This window comes from Babylonia areolata, chromosome 20 (genome assembly GCF_041734735.1).
Source record: "Babylonia areolata isolate BAREFJ2019XMU chromosome 20, ASM4173473v1, whole genome shotgun sequence".
In the NCBI taxonomy this organism is placed as follows: Eukaryota; Metazoa; Mollusca; class Gastropoda; order Neogastropoda; family Buccinidae; genus Babylonia; species Babylonia areolata.
In genome coordinates, this window is record NC_134895.1 from 23,015,504 (window position 1) to 23,038,812 (window position 23,309).

At 39.2% G+C, this 23,309-nt stretch overlaps 1 protein-coding gene across 5 annotated transcripts in view; it reads left to right on the forward strand.

Moving 5' to 3' along the window:
* Positions 1-23,309, forward strand: part of LOC143295313 (CAP-Gly domain-containing linker protein 4-like) — a 61,940-nt gene that overhangs the window by 38,321 nt on the left and 310 nt on the right. For all 5 annotated transcript variants that reach the window (XM_076606944.1, XM_076606945.1, XM_076606943.1 and 2 more), the window contains 11 exons: positions 711-966; positions 2,075-2,218; positions 3,385-3,584; positions 4,073-4,208; positions 5,438-5,572; positions 7,527-7,652; positions 8,930-9,053; positions 12,667-12,755; positions 13,198-13,222; positions 14,650-14,744; positions 17,128-23,309. The exon at positions 17,128-23,309 is cut by the window's right edge and continues 310 nt beyond it. In XM_076606944.1, the coding sequence (XP_076463059.1) occupies positions 711-966; positions 2,075-2,218; positions 3,385-3,584; positions 4,073-4,208; positions 5,438-5,572; positions 7,527-7,652; positions 8,930-9,053; positions 12,667-12,755; positions 13,198-13,222; positions 14,650-14,744; positions 17,128-17,438 (1,641 nt within the window). In that variant the 3' untranslated portion in view covers positions 17,439-23,309. The remainder of the gene's footprint in view (positions 1-710; positions 967-2,074; positions 2,219-3,384; positions 3,585-4,072; positions 4,209-5,437; positions 5,573-7,526; positions 7,653-8,929; positions 9,054-12,666; positions 12,756-13,197; positions 13,223-14,649; positions 14,745-17,127) is intronic.

Sequence of the window (23,309 nt, forward strand, 5' to 3'; positions counted from 1 at the left end):
TGCTGGGCTGTATTGAGCATTGAATGTGAAGACCTCTTTTTGATTGTTTCTTTAATTTGGCATGTGTGGTTGGTATGGTGTTTGTGTTGCTTAATTTGGCATGTGTGATTGGTATTGCGTTTGTGTCGCCTGTTTCAGTGTTTGCCTCTTGGTGTGTATGTGTGTATGTAAATGACTGAGTCTGAAATCATTTGAGCGGCTTGTATTTAATATGCTGAATGATATCACCTATCAAAATTTATTTAGCTTTCAGTAGGGAGATAGCTCAGGCGTTTAGGCTTAAAACTTTGTATACCAAAGAAGATAGAATGATGAAGAAGGCATGTTTTAGTCAGTATGGTTATGTTTCTGCTATATGATACTGATAGTCAGTCATGTCTGACCATGACTGTCAGAACAGCAGAGGAGGCAACTGCTGTCCTGACTGTCTGGGCTAGATTTAGATTTTAGTGGGGAGTCTTGCCCACATTACTTCCCGACTTTTCGGATACTGACAAGCTAATCCCGACTTTTTGGATACGGACAAGCTCCAAAACAGCAGGATGATGTTTGTGGGTTTGCTTCTCTGTACCATTTATTTACCTTGTGCAAGCTGATGCAAGCATGAAGCAGGAATGGTGTGAAGTTGTTCTCCCTTTGTCTTTTGGAGAACATGAGTTATCATATTTGTTTGTTCAAAGTCTGAAACAGCATTTGTTTTTTGCATGCAGATTCTGAAACGAGGAGCCAATGTGAACGACAGAGATGGCCTGACAGACATGACCTTGTTACACTACGCCAGCAAGGCAGGAGCTGCCGGCATCGGTGACCCTGACCTTGCAGCACAGGTGGTGACGGATTTGCTCAACAGGGGCGCTGATGTGAACATTCGCTGCCGATGGACCAACATGACTGCCCTTCATTATGCCGCTTACTTCGACGTCGTTCCTGTTCTCAAAGTCCTCTTAAAGACTACCAAAGCTTTAGGTGTGTACATCTGACGGGTGCAATAGCCAAGTGGTTAAAGCATTGGACTTTCAAACTGGGCGTCCCGAGTTTGAATCTTGGTTACGGCGCCTGGTGGGTAAATGGTGGAGATTTCTGATCTCCCAGATCAACAGATGTGCAGACCTGCTAGTGCCTAAACCCTCTTCATGTGTATACAGTATGCGCATGCAGAAGATCAAATATGCATGTTAAAGGTCCTGAAATCCGTGTCACCGTTTGGTGAATAATACACATAAAATGTTACATGTCTGAGTGTTGTGTGCGTGCATGGCTTAAATCTGACTGAATGACACAGGAAACAAATGATGAGCACCCAGTGGCAGCTGTCAGTCCGCTCTACCCAGGTAGGCAGCCTGTTGTGCTAAATGCGCTTAGAGCTTGGTCTTGACAGAGGATAGGTGCTATATAAGTGTCCATATCATCGTCATCATCATCTTGAATGATTTAGTTTTTCACTCCATGAATGACTTGTGTGTGTATTCTGTGAATGGCATAGGTGTGTACTCTGAATGGCTTTGGTTTGTACTTTGCAAGTAACATTTAGTTTATTACAGAGGTTTCACTGACAAGGAGGTATTTGAAGACATCTTCTAGGTCATCAACTCCTTGAATGCTAGATCTTGAAGAAATACCATCTTAGCCTGAATTTCAGATGCACTGTATTGTTATATTTGTGACAAAAATTACAAGACAGTCATTTCAAGTAATCATTAAATGAAATTGGGGGGAAAAATACCTCCCCCCCCAAAAAACAACAACAACAACAACAACAACAACAACAGAATGCTGTAGTTGAATCCGGTACATCACATGGACTATTTTACCAGTTTTACCAAAATCTTTGACAAAAAGTAGTGAAACCTGCTCACAGTTCAAGCCAATAAGAGAGATACACATGGTGCATCTACCAGACTTTCGTCTGAAGATGTTATGAGAACAATTCTCACTAGATATATATTTTTGCTGTTGATAAGAACAATACTCACTGAATACATATTTTTGTTGCTGTTGTTGTTTCTGTCTGCCTTAAGAACAAGATCTTTTGCATTTCATGTACCTGATTCCTCTGTGTTTTTCGATCATACAGACATTGACAGCGCTTGTTCAGAATTTGAGCATGGGACAGCGTTACACATAGCGGCATCCAACTTGGCACACGAAGCCATCAAGGTGCTGGTCCAGAACGGGGCCAACCCAGGGCTGAAGGATGACCTCGGCAGGGTTCCTATCGGTGAGGCAGGAAATGAATTTTGTCTGGTTGGTTCTTAGTAATGGGCAGAACTTGTTGACATTCAGTGTGCTTTGTTAGTGCTTTGGTAATGGATTGATTTTTATCTGGTTACTTCTTAGCAGTGGGCAGAATTTGTAGGCATTCAGTGTGCTTGGTTAGTGCTTTGGTAAAGGATTGAGTTTTGACTGGTTAGTTCTTAGTAATGGGCAGAACTTGTACTAGATGTAGACATTCATTGTGCTTTTTTAGTTATCTGGTAACAGAATGTTTTTTTCTGGTTAGTTCTTAGTAAAGGGCAGAATTTGTAGACATTAATGTACTTTGCTAGTGCTTTGGTAACGGATTGATTTTTTTTCTGGTTAGTTCTCTAAGGAATGAATAGAACTCGTAGACATTCACTATTCTTTGTTAGTGTTTAGCTTTGAACTGTATTTGGTAATGGATTAATTTTTGTCAGGTTAGTTCTTAGTGATGGACAGAACTCACAGATGGTCATTGTGCTTTGTTAGTGCTAAGCTTTGAACTGGATTTTGTAATGGATTGAGTTTTGTCTGGCGAGATCTTAGTTTTGAACTGTATTTGTAAATGATGCACATTTGATCGTATATTATTTAGTTATGATTTGTATTATATTTGAAATTTTGCTTTGTTGGTACTTTGTTATGGACTGTGTTTGAAATTCACTAAAGCTTTGCTTAGTTAGTATTCAGCTATGAACTGTGTGTGTAATTGATACATTTTAGCTTAGTTATGAACTGTATTAATCACTGTAGCACACATGCACAGTGAATGACAGAGTGTGTAACAACCATCAACTAAAATCAATGTCAGCTGTAGTTATAAATAAATCAAATCACACATACAAAGAAATGATTATTTGAATGAGCAACACGTAAGCAAGCAAATGAAGGAATGTATAATTGATAATAAGTAAATAAACATGATATGATTATTTACTATACAAGTAAATGATTGACCGAATGCATATGTTCAAGGCCTGACTTGAGTAACCAAACCAAACCAATATGTTTAACAGTTATGTATACATTCATGCTTGTATCCACTCACTCACCCATCCACCCACCTACCTATCCATCCATCCATCAAAACATACAAGGAGATAATAACAAACAATCCAACAACTGAGCAATGGTGTGTGTTTTCAGACTGTGTCCCCGACCCGAACAACTTTGATGCAGACTCCGACATGAGCAACCTTGCGAAACGCGTACGGAAAACTCTTCAGGAGGCGTCTCCCTCTTCCCCTTCCAAACCACCCCCCAACTACGACCTTGTCCACTCCAAGGTCACACTCCAGGCCCTGGGCTTGCAGCTGGGGGACAAGATAGTGGTCAGTGGGGTCAAGGTGAGGAGTTTAGTAGGGTCAAGGTAAGTAGTTCAATGGGGGTCAAAGTTTGGAGTTCAGTGGGGTCAGGGTGAGGAGTTTGGTGGTGGTAAGGTGAGAAATTTTGTGGGGTCAAGGTGAGGATTTCTGTGGGGTCAAGATGAGGAGATAAGTGTGGTTAAGGTGAGGGTTTACGCTGGGGCCAAGTGAGGAATTTAGTAGGTTAAAGGTGAGGAGTCAACAAGGTGAAGAGTTTAATGATGTTAATGTTAAGAATTCAGTGTGGTGAAGGTGAAGAGTTCAGTGGGGTTGAGGGAGGAAGTATTGCTCAACTGTTGTCTTTATAAGGAAACTATATGTCATCTGTTTTTGCACAAATGAAATGTGTGTGAATCACCCCTGATGTAGCACTGTATGGTTGGCTGTGCTCTTATGCCAAAATGAAAGAAGAAAATAAGTTTGCATGAATGTGCTTGAACTCAGAGCTGCTGGTTACCTGTGTTTTTCAGAGTGGCTACCTAAGGTACTGTGGACCGACAGAGTTCGCCTCAGGTGTGTGGGCGGGCATCGAACTAGACGAACCGCTTGGCAAAAACGATGGCAGCATTGGAGGAATCTCTTACTTCAAGTGTCCAAACAACTATGGTGAGTTACTCTGAACACTGATTGGGCTGCTGCATTAAGAAAATTGTCTCTGTGTTCTTAGCATGCACAGCCAATGATCTGCACGACCACTTGTTCTTACCAGCGGAACTGAAAGTGTAAAGGCACTGTGAAGGGAAATGGATGGACTGGAGGTTTTTTTTTTGTTTGTTTTTTTTTGCTTCAGTTAGGATTGAGTATTCTCCCAATTAAAGTGATTTCCTTTCTCAGTTCCTTTTCATTTTTCAGTCATCTGTTTGAGCTGGCCAAGTTATTAAAAAATATTGGAAAAAAACAAAGATAAAAAAAGCAAAAAACCATGATAAGAAATGCTGGAACAGACTCTGCCGAACATCAAGTTATATTATTTTTCTTTTATTGAAAATCTCCCATTACTTGTTGCTTTTGGCTTTCACTCCTTGACTGGCACTGGCTTAAAAAAAAAAAAAGACAGAGGGGGAGGGGGGGGAGAGAAAAAAAGACAGAGGTGTTGGTTGATATAATATTTAATTCTCTTTTTTTTTTCCTTTCTTTTGGGGAGTGGGGGTGGGGGTGGTTGCCCCATCATCTGCACCATTACAGTTGCATTATGTTCAAACCACTCATCCTGAGGCCCCCCCTTTACATGACTGATGATCTGAGTACTTATACAGTGCTTATCCTTGGTTGGAGACCAAGCTCTAAACGCTTGACAAAAACAGTCATTTGCACAAAAGGCTGCCTACCTGGGTAGAGGTTTATTTCCTGTGACATTCAATCAGGTCTCAGTTACACTGACATGCACACTCATACAGACATGTAACTTTTTACGTGTATAACCATTTTTTTCATTTTTCCTGCCATTTAGGCAGCCATACACTGTTTTCAGGGATGTGCATGCTGGGTATGTTCTTGTTTCCATAACCCACCAAACATTGACATTGATTACAGGATCGTTAACATGAGTATTTGATCTTCTGCATGTGTATACACATGAAGGGGGTTCAGGCACTAGCAGGTCTTCACGTATGTTGACCTGGGAGATCGGAAACATTTCCACCACTTATCCACCAGGCCCCATTACCGAGATTTGAACCAGTGATTCTCAGATTGGAAGTCCAACACTTTAACCACTCAGCTTTTGTACCTGTACATGTCCACACTTAGGTGTGTCTGCTGCAGTCTTAGTGCCAGTTGATGGTTGCCATTTTTATTGAATGTTGTATTCCATTTTTCCTGTTTTAAAATTTCAGGCATTTTTGCCCCCATCAGCAAGGTGATGAAACCGGGAGCTGTACCGGTGTCCCGCACTCCTCCCCCCACTCCACTCCGATCACTCAGCAAAGGTCACGTGGACGTTTCACGGGTGACCGCTCGGGTAGATACAGGTGAGAGGGGGGTGGCTGAGAATGTGTGTGTGTGTCTTTGTGTGTGTGTGTGTGTGTGTGTGTGTTATGGTCAGTGTAGTTGTGTTGATGGTTGATCAGATATATGCAGTTATGTTTGTGTGTGTGTGTGTGTACGTGTGTGCGCTTGTGTGATGTGGTGGGGTGGAGAAGGGTTTAGTATGGGACAGGTGCTCTCTTGAATGTGTGTATATAACCTATGAACTGTGTGTAAAGGACTGAACATATGTACATATATAGATACACTTTATTTAGGACATCAGTTACTTCTTTTAAATGACCCAGTTCAAAGGAAAGCATCTAATGTATTATTGTTTTGAATGGGCTGTATCCTTGAAGATTTTCAGCTTTTAGTTTGAATAACTACACAACTGATCTGCTGACACTAAGAAATGGGAGGAAGATGTTTGACAGAGAAATCTGTGGTTATAAGCAGTAACACAACTCAGTGCCTTTCACACACCTGCATACACTTGTGTGTTTACATTGAGGCTTTTATTTGAGGTGTGTTTACTCACTACAGCACAGTACCTTTCACACACATACATGCACTCAGACATGTTCCCTTCATGCTGTTCTTGAAATGGTGTATATACACACTACAACACAATACCTTTCACACACATACATGCACTCAGACATGTTCCCTTCATGCTGTTCTTGAAATGGTGTATATACACACTACAACACAATACCTTTCACACACATTTATGTACTCGCACATGTTTCCCTTCATGCTTTTCTTGAAATGGTGTATATACACACTACAACACAATACCTTTCACACACATTTATGTACTCGCACATGTTTCCCTTCATGCTTTTCTTGAAATGGTGTATATACACACTACAACACAATACCTTTCACACACATTTATGTACCCGCACATGTTTCCCTTCATGCTGTTCTTGAAATGGTGTATATACACACTACAACACAATACCTTTCACACACATTTATGTACCCGCACATGTTTCCCTTCATGCTTTTCTTGAAATGGTGTATATACACACTACAACACAATACCTTTCACACACATTTATGTACCCGCACATGTTTCCCTTCATGCTGTTCTTGAAATGGTGTATATACACACTACAACACAATACCTTTCACACACATTTATGTACTCGCACATGTTTCCCTTCATGCTTTTCTTGAAATGGTGTATATACACACTACAACACAATACCTTTCACACACATTTATGTACTCACACATGTTTCCCTTCATGCTTTTCTTGAAATGGTGTATATACACACTACAACACAATACCTTTCACACACATTTATGTACTCGCACATGTTTCCCTTCATGCTTTTCTTGAAATGGTGTATATACACACTACAACACAATACCTTTCACACACATTTATGTACCCGCACATGTTCCCTTCATGCTGTTCTTGAAATGGTGTATATACACACTACAACACAATACCTTTCACACACATTTATGTACTCGCACATGTTTCCCTTCATGCTTTTCTTGAAATGGTGTATATACACACTACAACACAATACCTTTCACACACATTTATGTACCCGCACATGTTTCCCTTCATGCTGTTCTTGAAATGGTGTATATACACACTACAACACAATACCTTTCACACACATTTATGTACTCGCACATGTTTCCCTTCATGCTTTTCTTGAAATGGTGTATATACACACTACAACACAATACCTTTCACACACATTTATGTACTCGCACATGTTTCCCTTCATGCTTTTCTTGAAATGGTGTATATACACACTACAACACAATACCTTTCACACACATTTATGTACTCGCACATGTTTCCCTTCATGCTTTTCTTGAGAAAGAGTGTTTACACTCTACAACACTACTAGTACCTTTCACACAGATGCATGCACCCACACATGTTTACAGTCATGCTTTTCTTCAGAAGATGTGCTAATTCACTCACAGGATTGAGCAAATCGCGAGCATCCTCACTGTCTGACTCGGGGGACATGGAGGTGGGGGATCGAGTCATCGTGGCCGGCCAACGCAAAGGGACCATTCGCTTCGTTGGGGAAACACAGTTTGCACCTGGTGTGTTGGACCCTGTGTTTTATGTTTTGTTTTCAAATCTCATTTGTTTTCCCCCTTGCAATGCAGGATTCTATTTTCCATGTACATACGCTCATACTGATTTAAACATACAAGCACAAACCAAGATGTATGTACACAAGCACACACAAATACTTGGATCCATACTGAGACATGCAGGTATACACACACACACACACACACGCACACACATACACAGAAGCACATATCCACGCACGCACACATACACACATGCACAAATTCATTCTTCCACATCCACCACACACACTCGCAGACTCACTTCAATGTATGAATTTATCGTACTTTTCAGTCTATGAGATGCTACTTTGCATGAGATGCACCCCCCTGGGTTTTTTTTTTCTTTTTTAAAGTCCTTATTAGGGCGCAGATTTATGTCCTCAACTCAGACTTCTTCTTGTTCATGCCCTAAGAACAAATTGTGATCATGTTCATATGAAATTTGGTGTCTTATGTGATTTGGTTTCAATTTGTTAATGCTGAACATGAATCATACTGAATTGAACATTGGTAAGACCGAAGTGTTTCTGTTTCGTGTGATCATGTGTTTTTATTGTGATCAATAATGTTGTCATATATGTTGTCATATATTTAGCTTGTTATGACTGGTGGCACCATGTGGCAGTTAGAATTTAGTTTTCAGACAAAGATAGGGCATGTACAGTCGATAAGACGCAGGGGTCAGATTTGAATATCAAAAAAAAAGTTGCGCCATGTAGGCTGAAAATTACGATACTCCTTTACCTCACTTATCACTCCCAACCCATCTCTGATCTCTCTCCCGCTTTCCCTTTCCACCTCCTGATCCCCCTCCATCAGGTACCACTTACAGTAGAAAGGTGTTGCAATATTGAAGACTGCTACACCCCCAACTTAGACCTCACACCCACACACACCAACACGCACCACCACACCCACACACTCTCTCTCACACACACACAGGCACATACACACACAGCACACACATCTCATTAACCACCCTACCCCTAACACCCCCTTCACACACAAAGGTTCAAAGATTCAAAGAAATTTAAGCCTTTTTACCCCTTTTGGAGTGGGGAGGATACAATTACAATACATACCCATTGAATCACAACTTCAGTGCAACAGTGTCACCAAAACAGGCAACACACACACACACACACACACACGTGCGCGCGCGCACGCACGCACACACGCACACACACACACACCACATGCGCGTGTATAATACATTTAACCCTCTGTGTCCTCTATGCCAGGCACGTGGTATGGTGTGGAGCTGGACCGACCGGCAGGGAAGAACGATGGAGGGGTGGGTGGTGTGCAGTACTTCTCCTGCCGACCCAAACACGGCGTCTTTGCCCCACTCTCCCGCATACAGAAGTAAGCTGGCTTCCTTTTTGCGGGATATCAGGGCGGTTTGTTTCATTGTGGGTGTAGGCATGGGCATGTGTGTTTGTGTGTAGGTGTGTGTGCATAGATGCGTAGGTGTGTGTGCATGTATGCGTGCGTGTTCATTGTGAGTGTATTTCTTTTGTGCGTGTGTGAGTATGTGTGTATAAGTGTGAGCGTGTAGTTGTGTGTATGTGTGGAGTGATTCTATGTGTGTGTTTGTGGGTGTAGGTGTGTGTGTTTGTGTGCGTATGCATGTGTAGATTGGTGGGCTGTATGTATTAGGAGAGGGGTTATGAGATTAGAGCCTGTGTGTGTGCATGTCTCTTTTGTCTTTTTGCATGTTTTTTTTATGGGAATTGGGAGGATGGTAGAGGGGTCAAGAATTGAGTGGAGAATTACCCAGAGAAAACATTTGTTGTTGTTGTTGTTTTTTGGATGAAAATTATCTCCAACGTATAAAGCTCAAAATCTGGTGCAATAGCATGTTATGTGAGTCTTGTTGCTGTACCTTTTTGCATGATGTAAAAGGTCAAAGTTTGGATGCATGATATCAAGCATGACATGACATGACACACCATTTTTGCAGCATACGTCAGGTCAGAAGACAAATTCTTTACCAAGCTAGACAGCGGAAGAGGCAAGTGTAGCTGCTAGATGTTGAGCTTGATTTTGGGGAAGTGATGCACAGAGGTTGACCGGGACAAATGTTGCAGAACCTGAAGAAGTTGAAGTTCATGAGTTTTCAGGCTTTCACAACAGCATCCAGATTTTGTCAAGTTAATTCAGTACCCATCAGTGTGTGTACAGAAAGATAGATGCCACTAGGAGGGAATGAGAGGGAGATGATATTGTCAGATCACAATACTTTTACCCAGTACTGCCATTATAAAACACTACAGTGACTTCAGGTTTTGTACATGAAAACCGTAGAAAGAGAAGTTGGATATGTGATGCCAATATGCCTTGGTTTCTTGCATATTGTAGTATAAGAACTATATATTATTGTGAAGGTTTCTTGCACATTGTAATGTAAGTACTTTATATTATTATTATGAAGAACCTTGTAAGCCTTCATCATTTACCTGATTAGTTCTCAATAGTATTTTTAAATAAAGCCGTGCCTCAAGGCTGAAAAATCATATCATTCAGTTCTTTCAGTTTCTGCAAAGAATCGTTTTGTTGTGTCGGAAACCGGTGACAGTGTGTTCATCCTAGTTCATGTGAAGGGGATGGTAGTCAGTGGTTGGTGCCGGGTGCTGTGCGTAGGAGGCCTAAGTCATCGGGTGCTGCATCACATTCTTTGTTTAAAACTTTGGTACCATCCATCTGAGGATTAGCAACATTTTCATTTGAGTAGTTTTCAGGGTTTGGGTCATGTCATTGCTTGTTTCCCTGTTGGCTGGGTGGTTTTGTGATCAGTGGTTTTATAGGGAACAGGGTCAGGTGGATGTGTGTCACCATTTCTGGACTGAAGGGCTTTCAAACACTTTGGAGATTAACTTACCAGGGTATATGGAACAATAGTATGTTTGATACATGCTGTTGTTAGGTGATGGGTGGCTTGTTCACGCTGTCATTTGTCATGGTATTCATCACCATTATATTCATCATCCTATGATCTGTTCAGTGATGCTATCAATGTAATATTTTATGTAAATTGTAAGTATTCTTTCAGGGATTGTCTTTTTCTTTTTGTCAGTATGCGTCTGTGTGTGTGAAAATGTGTGTCTGCGTATAAATCGGTTTGCATGTGTGTGAGAGCAGGCATGAAAGTCCTATGTCTAGCCTAGGAGTAATCAGAATGTGTGTCAGTGGCACAGCCCATCTCAAGAGATGACTGTTGATGGATGTGGTGGCCGAATGGTTAGAGTTCTGGATTCTCACTCAAGTTTCCTGAGTTAGATCCCTGATTTTGATGCACCTGGTTGGTTATGGGTGGAGATTTTACCAATCTCCCAGGACTCCAAATGTGTAGACCTGCTCGTGCCTGAGCCCTCTTCATGTGTATTTGCATGCAAAAGATTAAATATGCACATTAAGAATCTGTTGTCCATGTCAGCGTTTGATCGGTTGTAGAAATAAGAGCATACACAGCATGCACACCCCTGAAAACAGAGTATGGGTGCCTCAGTGACGGGTAAAAAGGGTCATACATGTAAAAGTCTATTCAAACAAATGAGTGAATGTGGGATTGCAGCCCATGAACACAAAAGAAGAAAGAGATGACTTATCAGAAATATGAAATTTGTTTAGCATATAAAGTTTCCATGGTTATGGACAATTGTTTGTGGTTTTTTGGACAGTTGACTGTTTCACAAGTTTATGAATGAAACATTTCTATTCTTTCAGTGGACATTGTTTTTAAACAGCGACTTTCTCAATAGATTTTTTTTTTTTTATCTGCTTAGAATTTGTAGAAGAAGAATAATCCTGAAATGTTTGTTAAAGGTAGCCTGCCGTAACATCACCGTTTGGGGCTTCTTTGCTTTTACTAACCTTTCGGGAAGTTGGATAACCACTAATGTTTGTCATTTTCATGTAGAAAACAAAATTAAATTTTGTCATAACAGATTTCTCTGTGGGAAATTTGGGCTGCTTTCCCCAGGGAGGGCGTGTCACCATAGAGCAGCACCACCTTTTTTTTTTCTGCCTGCAAGTGGATCTGTTTTCCTGTCAGTGGATTTTTCTGCAGAATTTTGACAGGGACAACCCTTTTGTCGCCATGGGTTTTTTATGTGCACTAAGTGCATGATGCATACGGCACCTCAGTTTATAGTCTTATCTGAATGACTAGCATCCACACCTCCACTCAAGTTCTAGCAGATGGGGAGAAAATACTGGCCAGTACGAGATTCAAACCTGTGTGCTCAGATCCTCACGCTTCCTTGGCGGATGCATTACCACTAAGCCACCCCTCCAATGCGTCTACCTTTGATGCCAATTCTGGATTGAGGTGTTTGACAGTTGTTCAGAAAATAGTGTGGAGGAAAATGGTTTCCCACAAAGAAGGTTTCCTGTGTGTTAAACAGTGGTTTGGTCAAGGATATGAATGGGAATCATCGTAAAAGGAAATCTGCATGTGTACATTTTTTTAATATTGTATTAGACAGTGACATGGCCTAAAGGATTTTTTTTTTAGTTTTAAATCATGCACAAGATGTGGGCATATTTCATAGCTACGCACTTATACAAATGAACATGATGTATGAATTTTAAAGGATGAAGACACATGCGCAGTACTCATACAAATGCATGTACATATTTGTGCATGCACACACATACATGTATACATCTGCATGCATACACATACGGGGGGTGGGGGGGGGGGGTTCACAATAGTACTTAACATCAATCAGGGGAATATCATTGAAATAGAGACAGTGTTAACCATGATTTTGCTTGATGCTGGTTTGTGTTCTTGTTTTATGGACAAAAAACAAAAAAAGACAAAAACAAAACAAAAAAAACCCATAAAAACCCTGTGGATCCAGCTGAGGTAATGTGATGTTTATTTCAATGAAAAAAATATGATGTCATTAAGTGCAGTAAACTGGATAAAGTTCATTTTGATCACATCTTTTTTCCTTCTCCTTCCTCCCAGACTTGGAGATCGTCGGTTCAGCTCCAATGAGTCGCTGGATACTATCAGCTGGGGAGCAGTGTCAGAAAGAGTGGACAGAAAAAGACAAAGTGAGTTCTTCTTTTCTTCTCCTGTCCTTAACAGACTTTCACATCAGGAAGCTTCAGAAGTAGCAGAACTTTATTTTGATTTTTTTTTTTTTGTTATATGTAGAGAGAGATAGATGGATTTTGGGAGTGGGGGGTGGGGGGGGGTCTTCTTTTTTTCTTTCTTTTTTTACAAACATGACTGGAAAAGATCACAAATGGTGAGACAGATGATGATAAATGTGCAGAAAGGACTTCTCTGCTTTTTATACTGTTTTAATGTCTACAAGCTTTATATGATATGGACAGTCCTTCCATGTGGTAAAAAGACACTGAGCAAACTATAATCATGTATACTAAAAACTTCTGTGTTTGTGATAACTTCATGTTGCGGTAATTTTTTGTTGCTTCTTGCAGTTTTCTGTTTTGTCTCTGTTTCATGTGATGAATTTTTTTTCCTTTGCAGCACGGAGCAAGACCCCAACCAAATCGTAAGTAGAGAATAGCACAGAGACTCAAATAACTTTGTGATGTTCAGTGAGAAATTGTTAAAAGCATAGAAATTGTACACAGTTTTGTAAAATTAGGTTTTTGTTGTTGTTTCTTTTATTTACTTGTGAGGTCTTGAAGAAGATAGGGAGAGTATTTTTAGGGCTCTGTGTATGTATGTAAAGCTTTTTGTTGTTACTTTATTATCATCAAGATTGTATGTTTGTGTGTGTGTGTGTGTTGCTGTGGGCTAGGAATATGTTCATGCATGTAGGCATGTCTGAATGTGTTTGCGTGTGCCTGTTTATTTTATTGCATACTTATTTTACAAACCAAGACAAGACAGTGCTTGAGTATCACATTTTACTCTTTTCTGTGTGTGTTTATGAACATTCAGAATATTCTTTTTAACTATCTGTCTCTCACCGTGTCTTCTGACCATCACTATTTCCTTCATCTATTTATGTTTGTGCACGTGTTTAAGGACGGTGAGGTGTGTGTGTATGTGTTTTAAGTGATGTTACACAGTTTCAACACAGTATTTCTAGTGAGATTGTATCTTCTAACTAATTCATCTCATGTAACAGTTTTCACATTCCTACAGATGCATAAACCTCAAAGAAAAGGAACTGACTTCTACAGGATTTTTAGATGTGTTCACACATAATTTGGGGAAAACAATATATTTTCAGCGGTTTTTTTTTTTTTGTGTTTTTTTTTTTACTGCATCAGTATGGCATGGAAGCCTGCCGATCTGTAAACTGCCCAACGTTGAATGGATTAATGTTTTTCATGCGCCTGTACCTTATTCATAACACTGTGGAAAAACTGTCTATTCAAGTAGGCCTTATGGTGTTTTGAAGCACAGCTGATTGTCTGCATTCTTCCTCCTCCTACCCACCCCACTGAAGTCATCATGTAGCGTGTGGGTGGATGTTTGTGTGTGTGTGCAGGCATGTGTGTGTGCGTGATCGCGTGTGTGCACGTGTGCGTGTGTAGGGTATTTTTGTCTTGTATGTTTGTGTGTGTGTGTGTGTGTGTGTGTGTGTGTGATTGTCCATACCTGCTATTTGTAGTATTGTCTTGGTGTATAGATACACATTATATGTGTTATTTTTTTCATGTGCAGAGGTATTTTATAATGCACTATTGTATATATGTGTTGTTTCATGTAAGGTGCTTATAGAGCCCATTACATGTGGAGTTTGCACCATTAAAGTACTAATTCATATTCTTCTTCTACTTCTTCTTCTTCTTCTTATTATTATTATACTTAACACATCTTTTGTTAAACATGCCTAGATCTGCAGGGTAAGCACTGAATAAATGCATATTATTATCATCGTTATATTCATTTAATTTTAGTCCTTTACGTGTTGCCGTGACAATTGTCCAGTCAGTGTACACTGAGAGATGCTGGTGGTTTCAGGCCCCGTCCAGGAGTCAGCATCACAAGAACCCCCGGTTCCAGGCAAGCCTTCACCCTTGAAGTCGGCATGAGCGTTCTGTGCAATAACGAGCTGGGTAAACTGCTTACTTCTGTCCTAGTTTATTGTACTGGTCGCTTCTGTTCAAAGTTTATTGTGCTCATCACTTCTGTTTAAGGTTTATTGTACTGGTCACTTCTGTTTACTGTTTATTGTACTGGTCAGTTGTGTCCTAGTTTATTGTACTGGTTGCTTCTGTTTAAAGTTTATTGCACTGGTCAGTTGTGTCCTAGTTTATTGCACTGGTCAGTTCTTTCCAAGTTAATTGCACTGGTCAGTTCCGTCCAAGTTAATTGTACGCGTTAGTTCTGTCCTAGTTAATTGCACTGGTCAGTTCTGTCCTAGTTTATTGTTCTGGTCACTACCGTTTTAGTTTATTGTACTGGTCACTTCTGTTTTATGTACTGGTCATTTCTGTTTCAGTTTATTGCACTGGTCGCTTCCTTCTCTTTTGGTTTATTGTACTGGTCACTTCTGTTTCAGTTTATTGCACTGGTCGCTTCCTTCTCTTTTGGTTTATTGTACTGGTCACTTCTGTTTTGGTTTATTGTACTGGTCATTTCTGTCAAAGTTTATTGTTCTTGTCACTTCTGCCCTAGTTTATTGCACTGGTCACTTCTGTCCTAGTTTATTGCACTGGTCAGTTCTATCCACGTTTATTTTACTGGTCACTTCTGTCCTAGTTTATTGTACTGGTCAGCTCTGTCCTAGTATATTGTACTGGTCACTTAGCTCTGTCCTAGTTAATTGTACTGGTGACTTCTAGATAATTGTACTGGTCAGTTCTGTCCTAGTTTATTGCACTGGTCAGCTCTGTCCAAGTTAATTGTACTGGTCACTTCTGTTTTAGTTTATTGTACTGGTCAGTTGTGTCCTGGTTTATTGTACTGGTCATTTCTGTCTTAGTTTATTGCACTGGTCACTTCTGTCCAAGTCAATTGTACTGGTCACTTCTAGATAATTGTATTGGTCAGTTCTGTCCTAGTTTATTGTACTGGTCAGTTCTGTCCAAGTTAATTGTACTGGTCAGTTCTGTCCAAGTTTATTGTACTGGTCACTTCTGTCCAAGTTAATTGTACTGGTCACTTCTGTCACTTCTGTCCAGGTTTATTGTACTGGTCACTTCTGTCCTAGTTAATTGTTCTGGTCACTTCTAGTTAATTGTACTGGTCACTTCTGTCCAAGTTTGTTGTACTGGTCAGTTCTGTCCAAGTTTATTATACTGGTCACTTCTGTCCTAGTTTATTGTACTGGTCACTTTTAGTTAATTGTACTGGTCAGTTCTGTTCTAGTTTATTGTGCTGGTCAGTTCTGCCCTAGTTTATTGTACTGGTCACTTCTGTCCAAGTTTATTATACTGGTCAGTTCTAAGTTTATTATACTAGTCACTTCTGTCCTAGTTAATTGTACTGGTCATTTCTGTCACTTATGTCCAAGTTTATTATACTGGTCACTTCTGTCCTAGTTAATTGTTCTGGTCACTTCTAGTTAATTGTACTGGTCACTTCTGTCCAAGTTTGTTGTACTGGTCAGTTCTGCCCTAGTTTATTGTACTGGTCACTTCTGTCCAAGTTTATTATACTGGTCAGTTCTGTCCAAGTTTATTACACTGGTCACTTCTGTCCTAGTTTATTTATCATTCGTCTTGTTTGAGTGATCTGTGCAGTAACAGATTGGTTACTTCTGTCCTACTTTATTGTTTGTCTTGTGTGATGTGCTGAGAGTTCTTTACTATAACAAATTGCATAATGTGGTAACTTCTCTCATAGTTTTATATATATATTTTTTTTATTATTAGTCTTTGTGAATATTTTGAGGATTTTTTTTATCATTAAGCTTATGTAAAGCATTGAGTATTTTGTGCAATAATGAACCGCTGTTTAATTCTGCCCTAGTTTATTTATTGTCAGTCATGTGTAAATTACGGAATGATCCTTGCAATAACAAATTGATTAACACTGTTACTGCTTGTGACTTGTGTAAAGTACCAACTGTTCTATGCAACAGTGAACTTTCTTGTTCATTAGAAAAAGTGCTGAACGCTGATGTGTCTGTTGTAAGCTGGATTCTTGTAAATGCATTTGTGTGTGTGTGCGAGTGTGTGCAAGTGTGTGTATGTGTGCGCACATGTATGTGTGTGTGTGTTTGTGTTTGTGTTTGCATTTTTCAGTTTTGGTGTCTGTATTTTTCTTTCCATCCTCCAAATCAGAGCTGTGCATGCATGTGAAAGAATGTTGTGCTTGCCTTTTAAGGCTTTAGGTCTGTCTCTGCACAAAATTTAGAGTGACACAGATGTTCTACTATTATTATTATTTGTGCATGCTTATACGCATGCATGCACATGTTTTAAATGCAATAGTCAACAAACCAGTCATTAAAAAAAAAAAAAAGCCTCTACTCAGTTCCATTCCCTCCCACAGGCACAGTCCGTTACATCGGCCCGACGGACGTGGGTGAAGGCACATGGCTGGGAGTTGAACTGCGCACCCCCAAGGGCAAGAACGATGGCAGCGTGCAGGGCCGCCGATACTTCAGCTGCAGAGCTGAGCACGGCCTCCTAGTCCGACCCAACAAGGTCACCGTGCGTGGCATCAATGGGGCCAAACTGCTCGGGGAGGCCACGCCCACCTCAAACTCCTCCTCCTCGTTCAATCACACGACGAGTCGCCACAGTCGCGCCTCAGCTGAAAGGGAGTGGCCGTCGTCTGCCGAGATGAACGCGAAAACGTGAACTTGAGATGCGAGGAGGAAATTTCTGTGAACATAAAGAGACATGACAAGTTTCTCTTCTGTTGGTTTTTGTTTTGTTTTGTTGTTATTATTTGTTGTTGTTTTTGTTTATGCTTTTAATACACAGAAGAGGGCTTCCATTCTCACATTTGATTTAGTGGTGTTTTTAAAAAATTTTTTATTGTTGTTGTTTTTTATTAGCCTTGTTTTGCTGTTCTGATTATAAATTAATTTTAGTTCAGTTTTTAAAATTTTGCATAGCCACAACCATGGACTTGGTTGGCTGTGTATTCTGCTCTATGGTGAAATTCTTATTTGGGGAAAAAGATATATATTTTTGTATTAAAAAAAAAGATGAATAATAAAAATTAAAAAATTAAAAAAAAGACTGCTGCAGTATATGAAAGACATGTAAAGAATTTTTGCTTTTAAAACTGCTTGGGTTGAGATAAACAAAAAAAATGTTGTACAACAATTGTTGGTTATGTATTATTTTCCATGATAAATTCTCCAGTTGTCTAAACATGACAACTACAAAAAATATTTGAGAATGACCTTTGGTTTGCTGCTAGCTAAAAACAACTGATGATAATTATCAAATATGATTCATCATTTTGTCGTTGATTCCAATTATGTTTGAAAGGTGTTTTGGTTTTGGAGGTCATCAAAGACCTAACACAAAATAGTGTCATGAAATAAATGCTTAATAGAAATATTGAACTACCAAGTATAACGGCCATATAAAGTGACTGGTGAAGCAAGTGTGAGGACAATTGCCACAAAAGTTTCAGAACAGCTCTGAAATTTACACGAGCCATTTGTGGTTTTCAGATCCAAGACTTATAAAAGCATTGTTCAGACTAACAGAAAAGAAAAAAAATCATCGAATACTGTGTATTGTCATGATCCGAATGCCATGAGTCCAGTATGCATTGTTGGTTTGAAAGCAGTATGTTTGTGCATTGTTTTGATGCCATAGATATTATTGTTTTTCTTGGTATTTTGTGCTCTTAAATATTTTTGTTGTTAATTTTGTGCTGTGATTATCAAAGGAGTTTTCTCTAGTCACTGTGTGTTGTTCAGCCATGACCTTCATTTTTTCATTTGTCTTTTTTAAGTTGGCCATCAAAATCTGCAACATTATGAATGACGATTTTGTTAATTGTTTTTAGTCTGCGTTTGACTGTCAGTTGTAAATTGTCATTTAACAAACACAAGAGTTTAAAAGGCATCAGTTAAATTGATTATTTAACAGGTATCTTTTAGATTATTTGGTCTGTGCCTTTGAAATTAAAGAAACATCTTTTTAAAGTGAAAAGTGAACAAACATAGCATTACCAGGAACTGACTCTATGACATTCATATGAGCGTAAGTGTTGTAGATGGATTTTTGTACAGTTTGCTTTGTGTTTGGTATTGAATGCTTGTATGTTTCCATTCATTGAGGCTTGCCATGACTGAATGGTTTACTTGGGGCCAAACTGTGAATGTGTGTGACTGTGAGCATGTGCATGTATATGCTTTTCATTTTATGTTTCACGTTGCAAGTATGTGCACACATGTGCTTTTCATTATCCGTTCAACATTGTGACCCCACCAGGATCCTTTGTCTCCTTTTAAAAAGGTCCAAACTGTCTTCCTTTAAAATGATAACACTGCAAATAAAAGAAAATGTCTCGTGGTTTTATTTTATGAATCTTTGACAGCCAGTCAGTATTATGATACTTCCTATTTATTGGCATTTTTATTGTTGATTTTATTGTTGATTTAATATAACAAGAATTATTGTTGGTTGTTACAGTACTTGTACTGGTTGCTGAAACTGCAAATGCCTGCAGATTTTAAGGTAAAATTTGCTTTTTTATATTCAGGTATGTTTTACATTATGTTAGAGGAGTTTATGTTCTCTCTGTAATGCAGTTTGTCAGCTTTCTGTGCAAGAAATTGCTTGTTTGTATGTTTATGCGTGCAAGCGCACATATTTTTGTGTAAACGCGCATGCATTGTATGGGTTAATTTCAAAATTGTTTAGGTCATTAGGGTATGCCTTTTTTTTCTTTTTCATGCAGTTACTCTTTCCAGAGATGTGAAATTTTTAACACAGTGCTATTTTACTTACCCCGCCATGCCCCGCCACGCCCCCCTGACCAAGAGATCAAAAAAAAAGAAGAAACAAATGGTCATAAACACTGAAAGAGAGAGAGTAGAATATGCCACATAAAAAAAATGTCACACTTCAAACATCATTTTTCAAATCTCTTCATTTATACTTGAAAAAAAACAACTCTGTAGACAGAAAATTTTGATATTTCTTTTCTTGTATTATTATGGGGGGGAGAGGGGTTGTTGTTTTATTGTTTCTTGTTAAAACAAGAAAAAACAACTCATATTGATAAAATGCAGTTATTATATTTTGTCATTGTGCCAAGAGATTATAAACAAACAAAAAAAACAAAAACAAAACAATTGCACATTTTAATACAGCAGGAATGGGATTTGCCTGCTATTGGCCAATAGGTTGACATGTTGAAAGTTTGTGCTTGGGCTTTTTATTTAATTATTTATTTATTTATTTATGCCTAGTTGTCTGTGCCATTTCATTCACATTGCCCCATTCACATTGGTTCTGTCATAATCCCCTATATACAGCCACCATAACTTGTCTGACACAGTCCAGGTGCTGGCTGGTGAACAGGGAGCTAACTCATAAGATATGCCACTGAGGTGTCTTTTAGTAAGGTTCCTATCCATGCTGGCTTTGCTGACTCTTGAGACTGCAACCAGTAACCACAACTGCATCTGTTACATCATGTTGCGTGAGTTGCAACAAGCACATACTAAGAAGATATAGTTAATCATGAAGGAAGCATTAGTCACAGGTCCTTGTGGCATTTGGGGGCTGGTTCTGTTAATATTACACGGAGCCAGTCTGTCGACGTAAGCATATGGAAAATGAACAGGAACAAACTGATAACGGATCAGTTTATCAGTATCCTTTGAATTAGTGTTTATTTGACTTAAATTGGAAAAAAACAACCTGTGTGATCTTTTTTTGCATTTGGTTGTGACGAACCTTTGATTAAAGGTAAAATGTCACTTTTTTTCTTTTCTTTTTTTAAGTTAAAATCTTTGCTGTTGGATGTGATTTTTTTTTTCAAAACAGGAAATGCTTATTTTCAGCTCTGAGCTTCCCCTCAGGGTACTCAGAATAGTGTTGCCCTATCATATGCTGCTGTTTCTGATTGAATGAATGTGTACCTAAAAAACAGTAAAATGAACTGCATGTCCTAGAAATGCTGGTATTTTATTTGGAAAAAAAAAAGAAGGAAAAAAAAGAATAAAACATAATACCCAGAACCCAAGACCCAGTCCCTGAACAACTTGGCCTCAAAAGCATCAGCCAAGTAATAGGTCGTTAACCACTGAACTCTACCACAGCACACAGAAATGAATTTAGAATTGCACTTTGTTAATTGGTCTACCGATGGGCACAATAGCCAAGTGGTGAAAGCGTTGGACTTTCAGTCTGAGGGTCCTAAATTTGAAGCTCGGTAACGGCACCTGGTGGGTAAAGGATGGAGATTTTTCTGATCTCCCAGGTCAACATAGGTGCAGACCTGCTTGTGCCTGAACTCCCTTCATGTGTATATGCAGGAAGATGCAGACCTGCTTGTGCCTGAACCCCCTTCGTGTGTATATGCAGGAAGATGATCTAGAACGCACGCTAAAGATCCTGTAATCCATGTCAGCGTTTGGTGGGTTATGGAAACAAGAACATACCCAGCATGCAACCCTGCAAAAAAATGGAGTATGACTGCCTACATGGCAGGGTAAAAACGGTCATACACATAAAAGCCTGCTCTTGTGCATGGGAATGAACGTGGGAGTTGTAGCCCATGAACAAAGAAGAATTGGTCTACCAGTAACTTTTGTTGTTTATTGCTTTTTTAGACATGTATCTTCTTGTTTTCCTGACAGTATGCTGTTTCTCATTTTGAAAAAAGAAAAAGAAAGTGGGGTTAAAATGTCTGCCCTGTTGCTGACTGGGGCCAAATTCAGCCTTGGACCTCTGACGTCAGCTGTCAGTATTAGCTGACATCAGTGGTCAGTACTACCTGATCAATTACCATGTTTGTTAAACAGATGTGGTATGATTTTTAAAAAAAAGAGATAATGTTTACATTGCTTACATGGTTATGGTATTCACTTTACTTTCTATCAAAAGAGTATGACCTGTTAGATGGATCATGGCATTTATGATATGTTCAGATATTCAGGGTTGGACTTTTTTTGTTTTTCAAACAGATGGGAAACAGCGTTAGCATTTTCATCCAACAGTGCATTCTCCACAAGAATCTGACGATGATTCCTTCCTGTGTTTTGATATGCTGCATGTTCGTGTATATTTGTGTGTGCCTTTCAGCTGGCCTTGTGTCAGTACCTGCTTACCAGCCATTAAAACACATGCTGATCTCAAGACTGCAGGACCATGCAATGTCTCATATCAGTGTTTTTTGAAGCTGCCACCGCTGTGTGTCCCGTCCACCCATTTCTGATCTGACTGACTGCATTTGACAATGTACTATGGTTTTTGTTGTTGTTTTTTGGTGGGGGCGGGGAAAGGTGTTAAAAATTTTGATGGTTCTCAAGAGATCACATGTGTACCTTTCACTTGTCAAGCTGCTGAAAATCAGACTGCAGTCACATTGAGAGAAGTCTTTTGGTTTTTTTTATGGGCCGTGTTATTTAACTCTTCTCTCTCTCTCTCTCTCTCTCTCTCACACACACACAGTCTTTTTTTTTCCTCCTGTGTGAATTCAGATCATAAAGTGAATTTGCATAAACCAGTTTATGAACAAACCTCATTATCAAGGATTTATGTGCAGTCCGTGAATGAAGCATCACTAGAATTTTACTACTATCTATGACAAGGTCTGATTGTTAATTGTGAAGTCATCACATGAATAAATTTGATATGGTCATTATGTTAGCTACTTGATCTGTTTGAAACAAGTGGGTACTATGATTCGCACAAGGTTTGGTTGAAATAGTCATGCTTGGTCAGTTGTTTTTTTCATGTCTAGTCATGGCCATGCCTGTATGCCTTCAAAGACTGTAAAACTTTTGATGTGTTTTATAAACACACATAGATATGGCTGTTCACACATTGGGTTGCTTCATATCTTTTGTAATATTTGCATTCCTTTTAATGTGTATTCAGTAATTTTTCTTTCCTTTTTTTTTGTGCGAAGAGGGCGCATGCGTGGGGATGTGTGCAAACATGAGAGTTTTCTGTATTCCAGATCTGAAGGGTTCGGAGGATAAGTTAGCTGAAAGCAGTACTTGTCTGTGTATAATCATTGTGTTTGTTATTCACTTTCCCCACAAAATGCTGCAGTAATTTTTACTGAAAGTGGACAGGTTGATACAGAATTCTAATGGCTATTAAAAACAACCATTCTATCTGTGTGTACTCTAAAGGTGTCAGGTCTAGAAGAAATATAATATAAAAAAAATGCGCATACACACACACACCCTTGCTGATGCATGCTCACATGCACATGTGTACACATAACATACATACACAAATGTTCACACTGAGAGTCACAAACGCTCTTATTTGTTGTTGTCTGAATTTTAAAGTGGAAAGGTGTAAAACACTCACACACATTTCTCTTTTTCTTTTATTTCTGTCCACTCTTCTGTCGTGTGTGTTTTATCCTGGATTTTTTTTTTAAAGTTTGCTTTTGTGTTTTTTCCAGTTATACATTTTTTCCTTTTCTTTTGTGTTGTATCGTGAGTAGCCAAAAACAAAAACAAACAAACTGAAGTTGTTGTCACCAAAATATATATCTATTTTCATGAAAAGGAA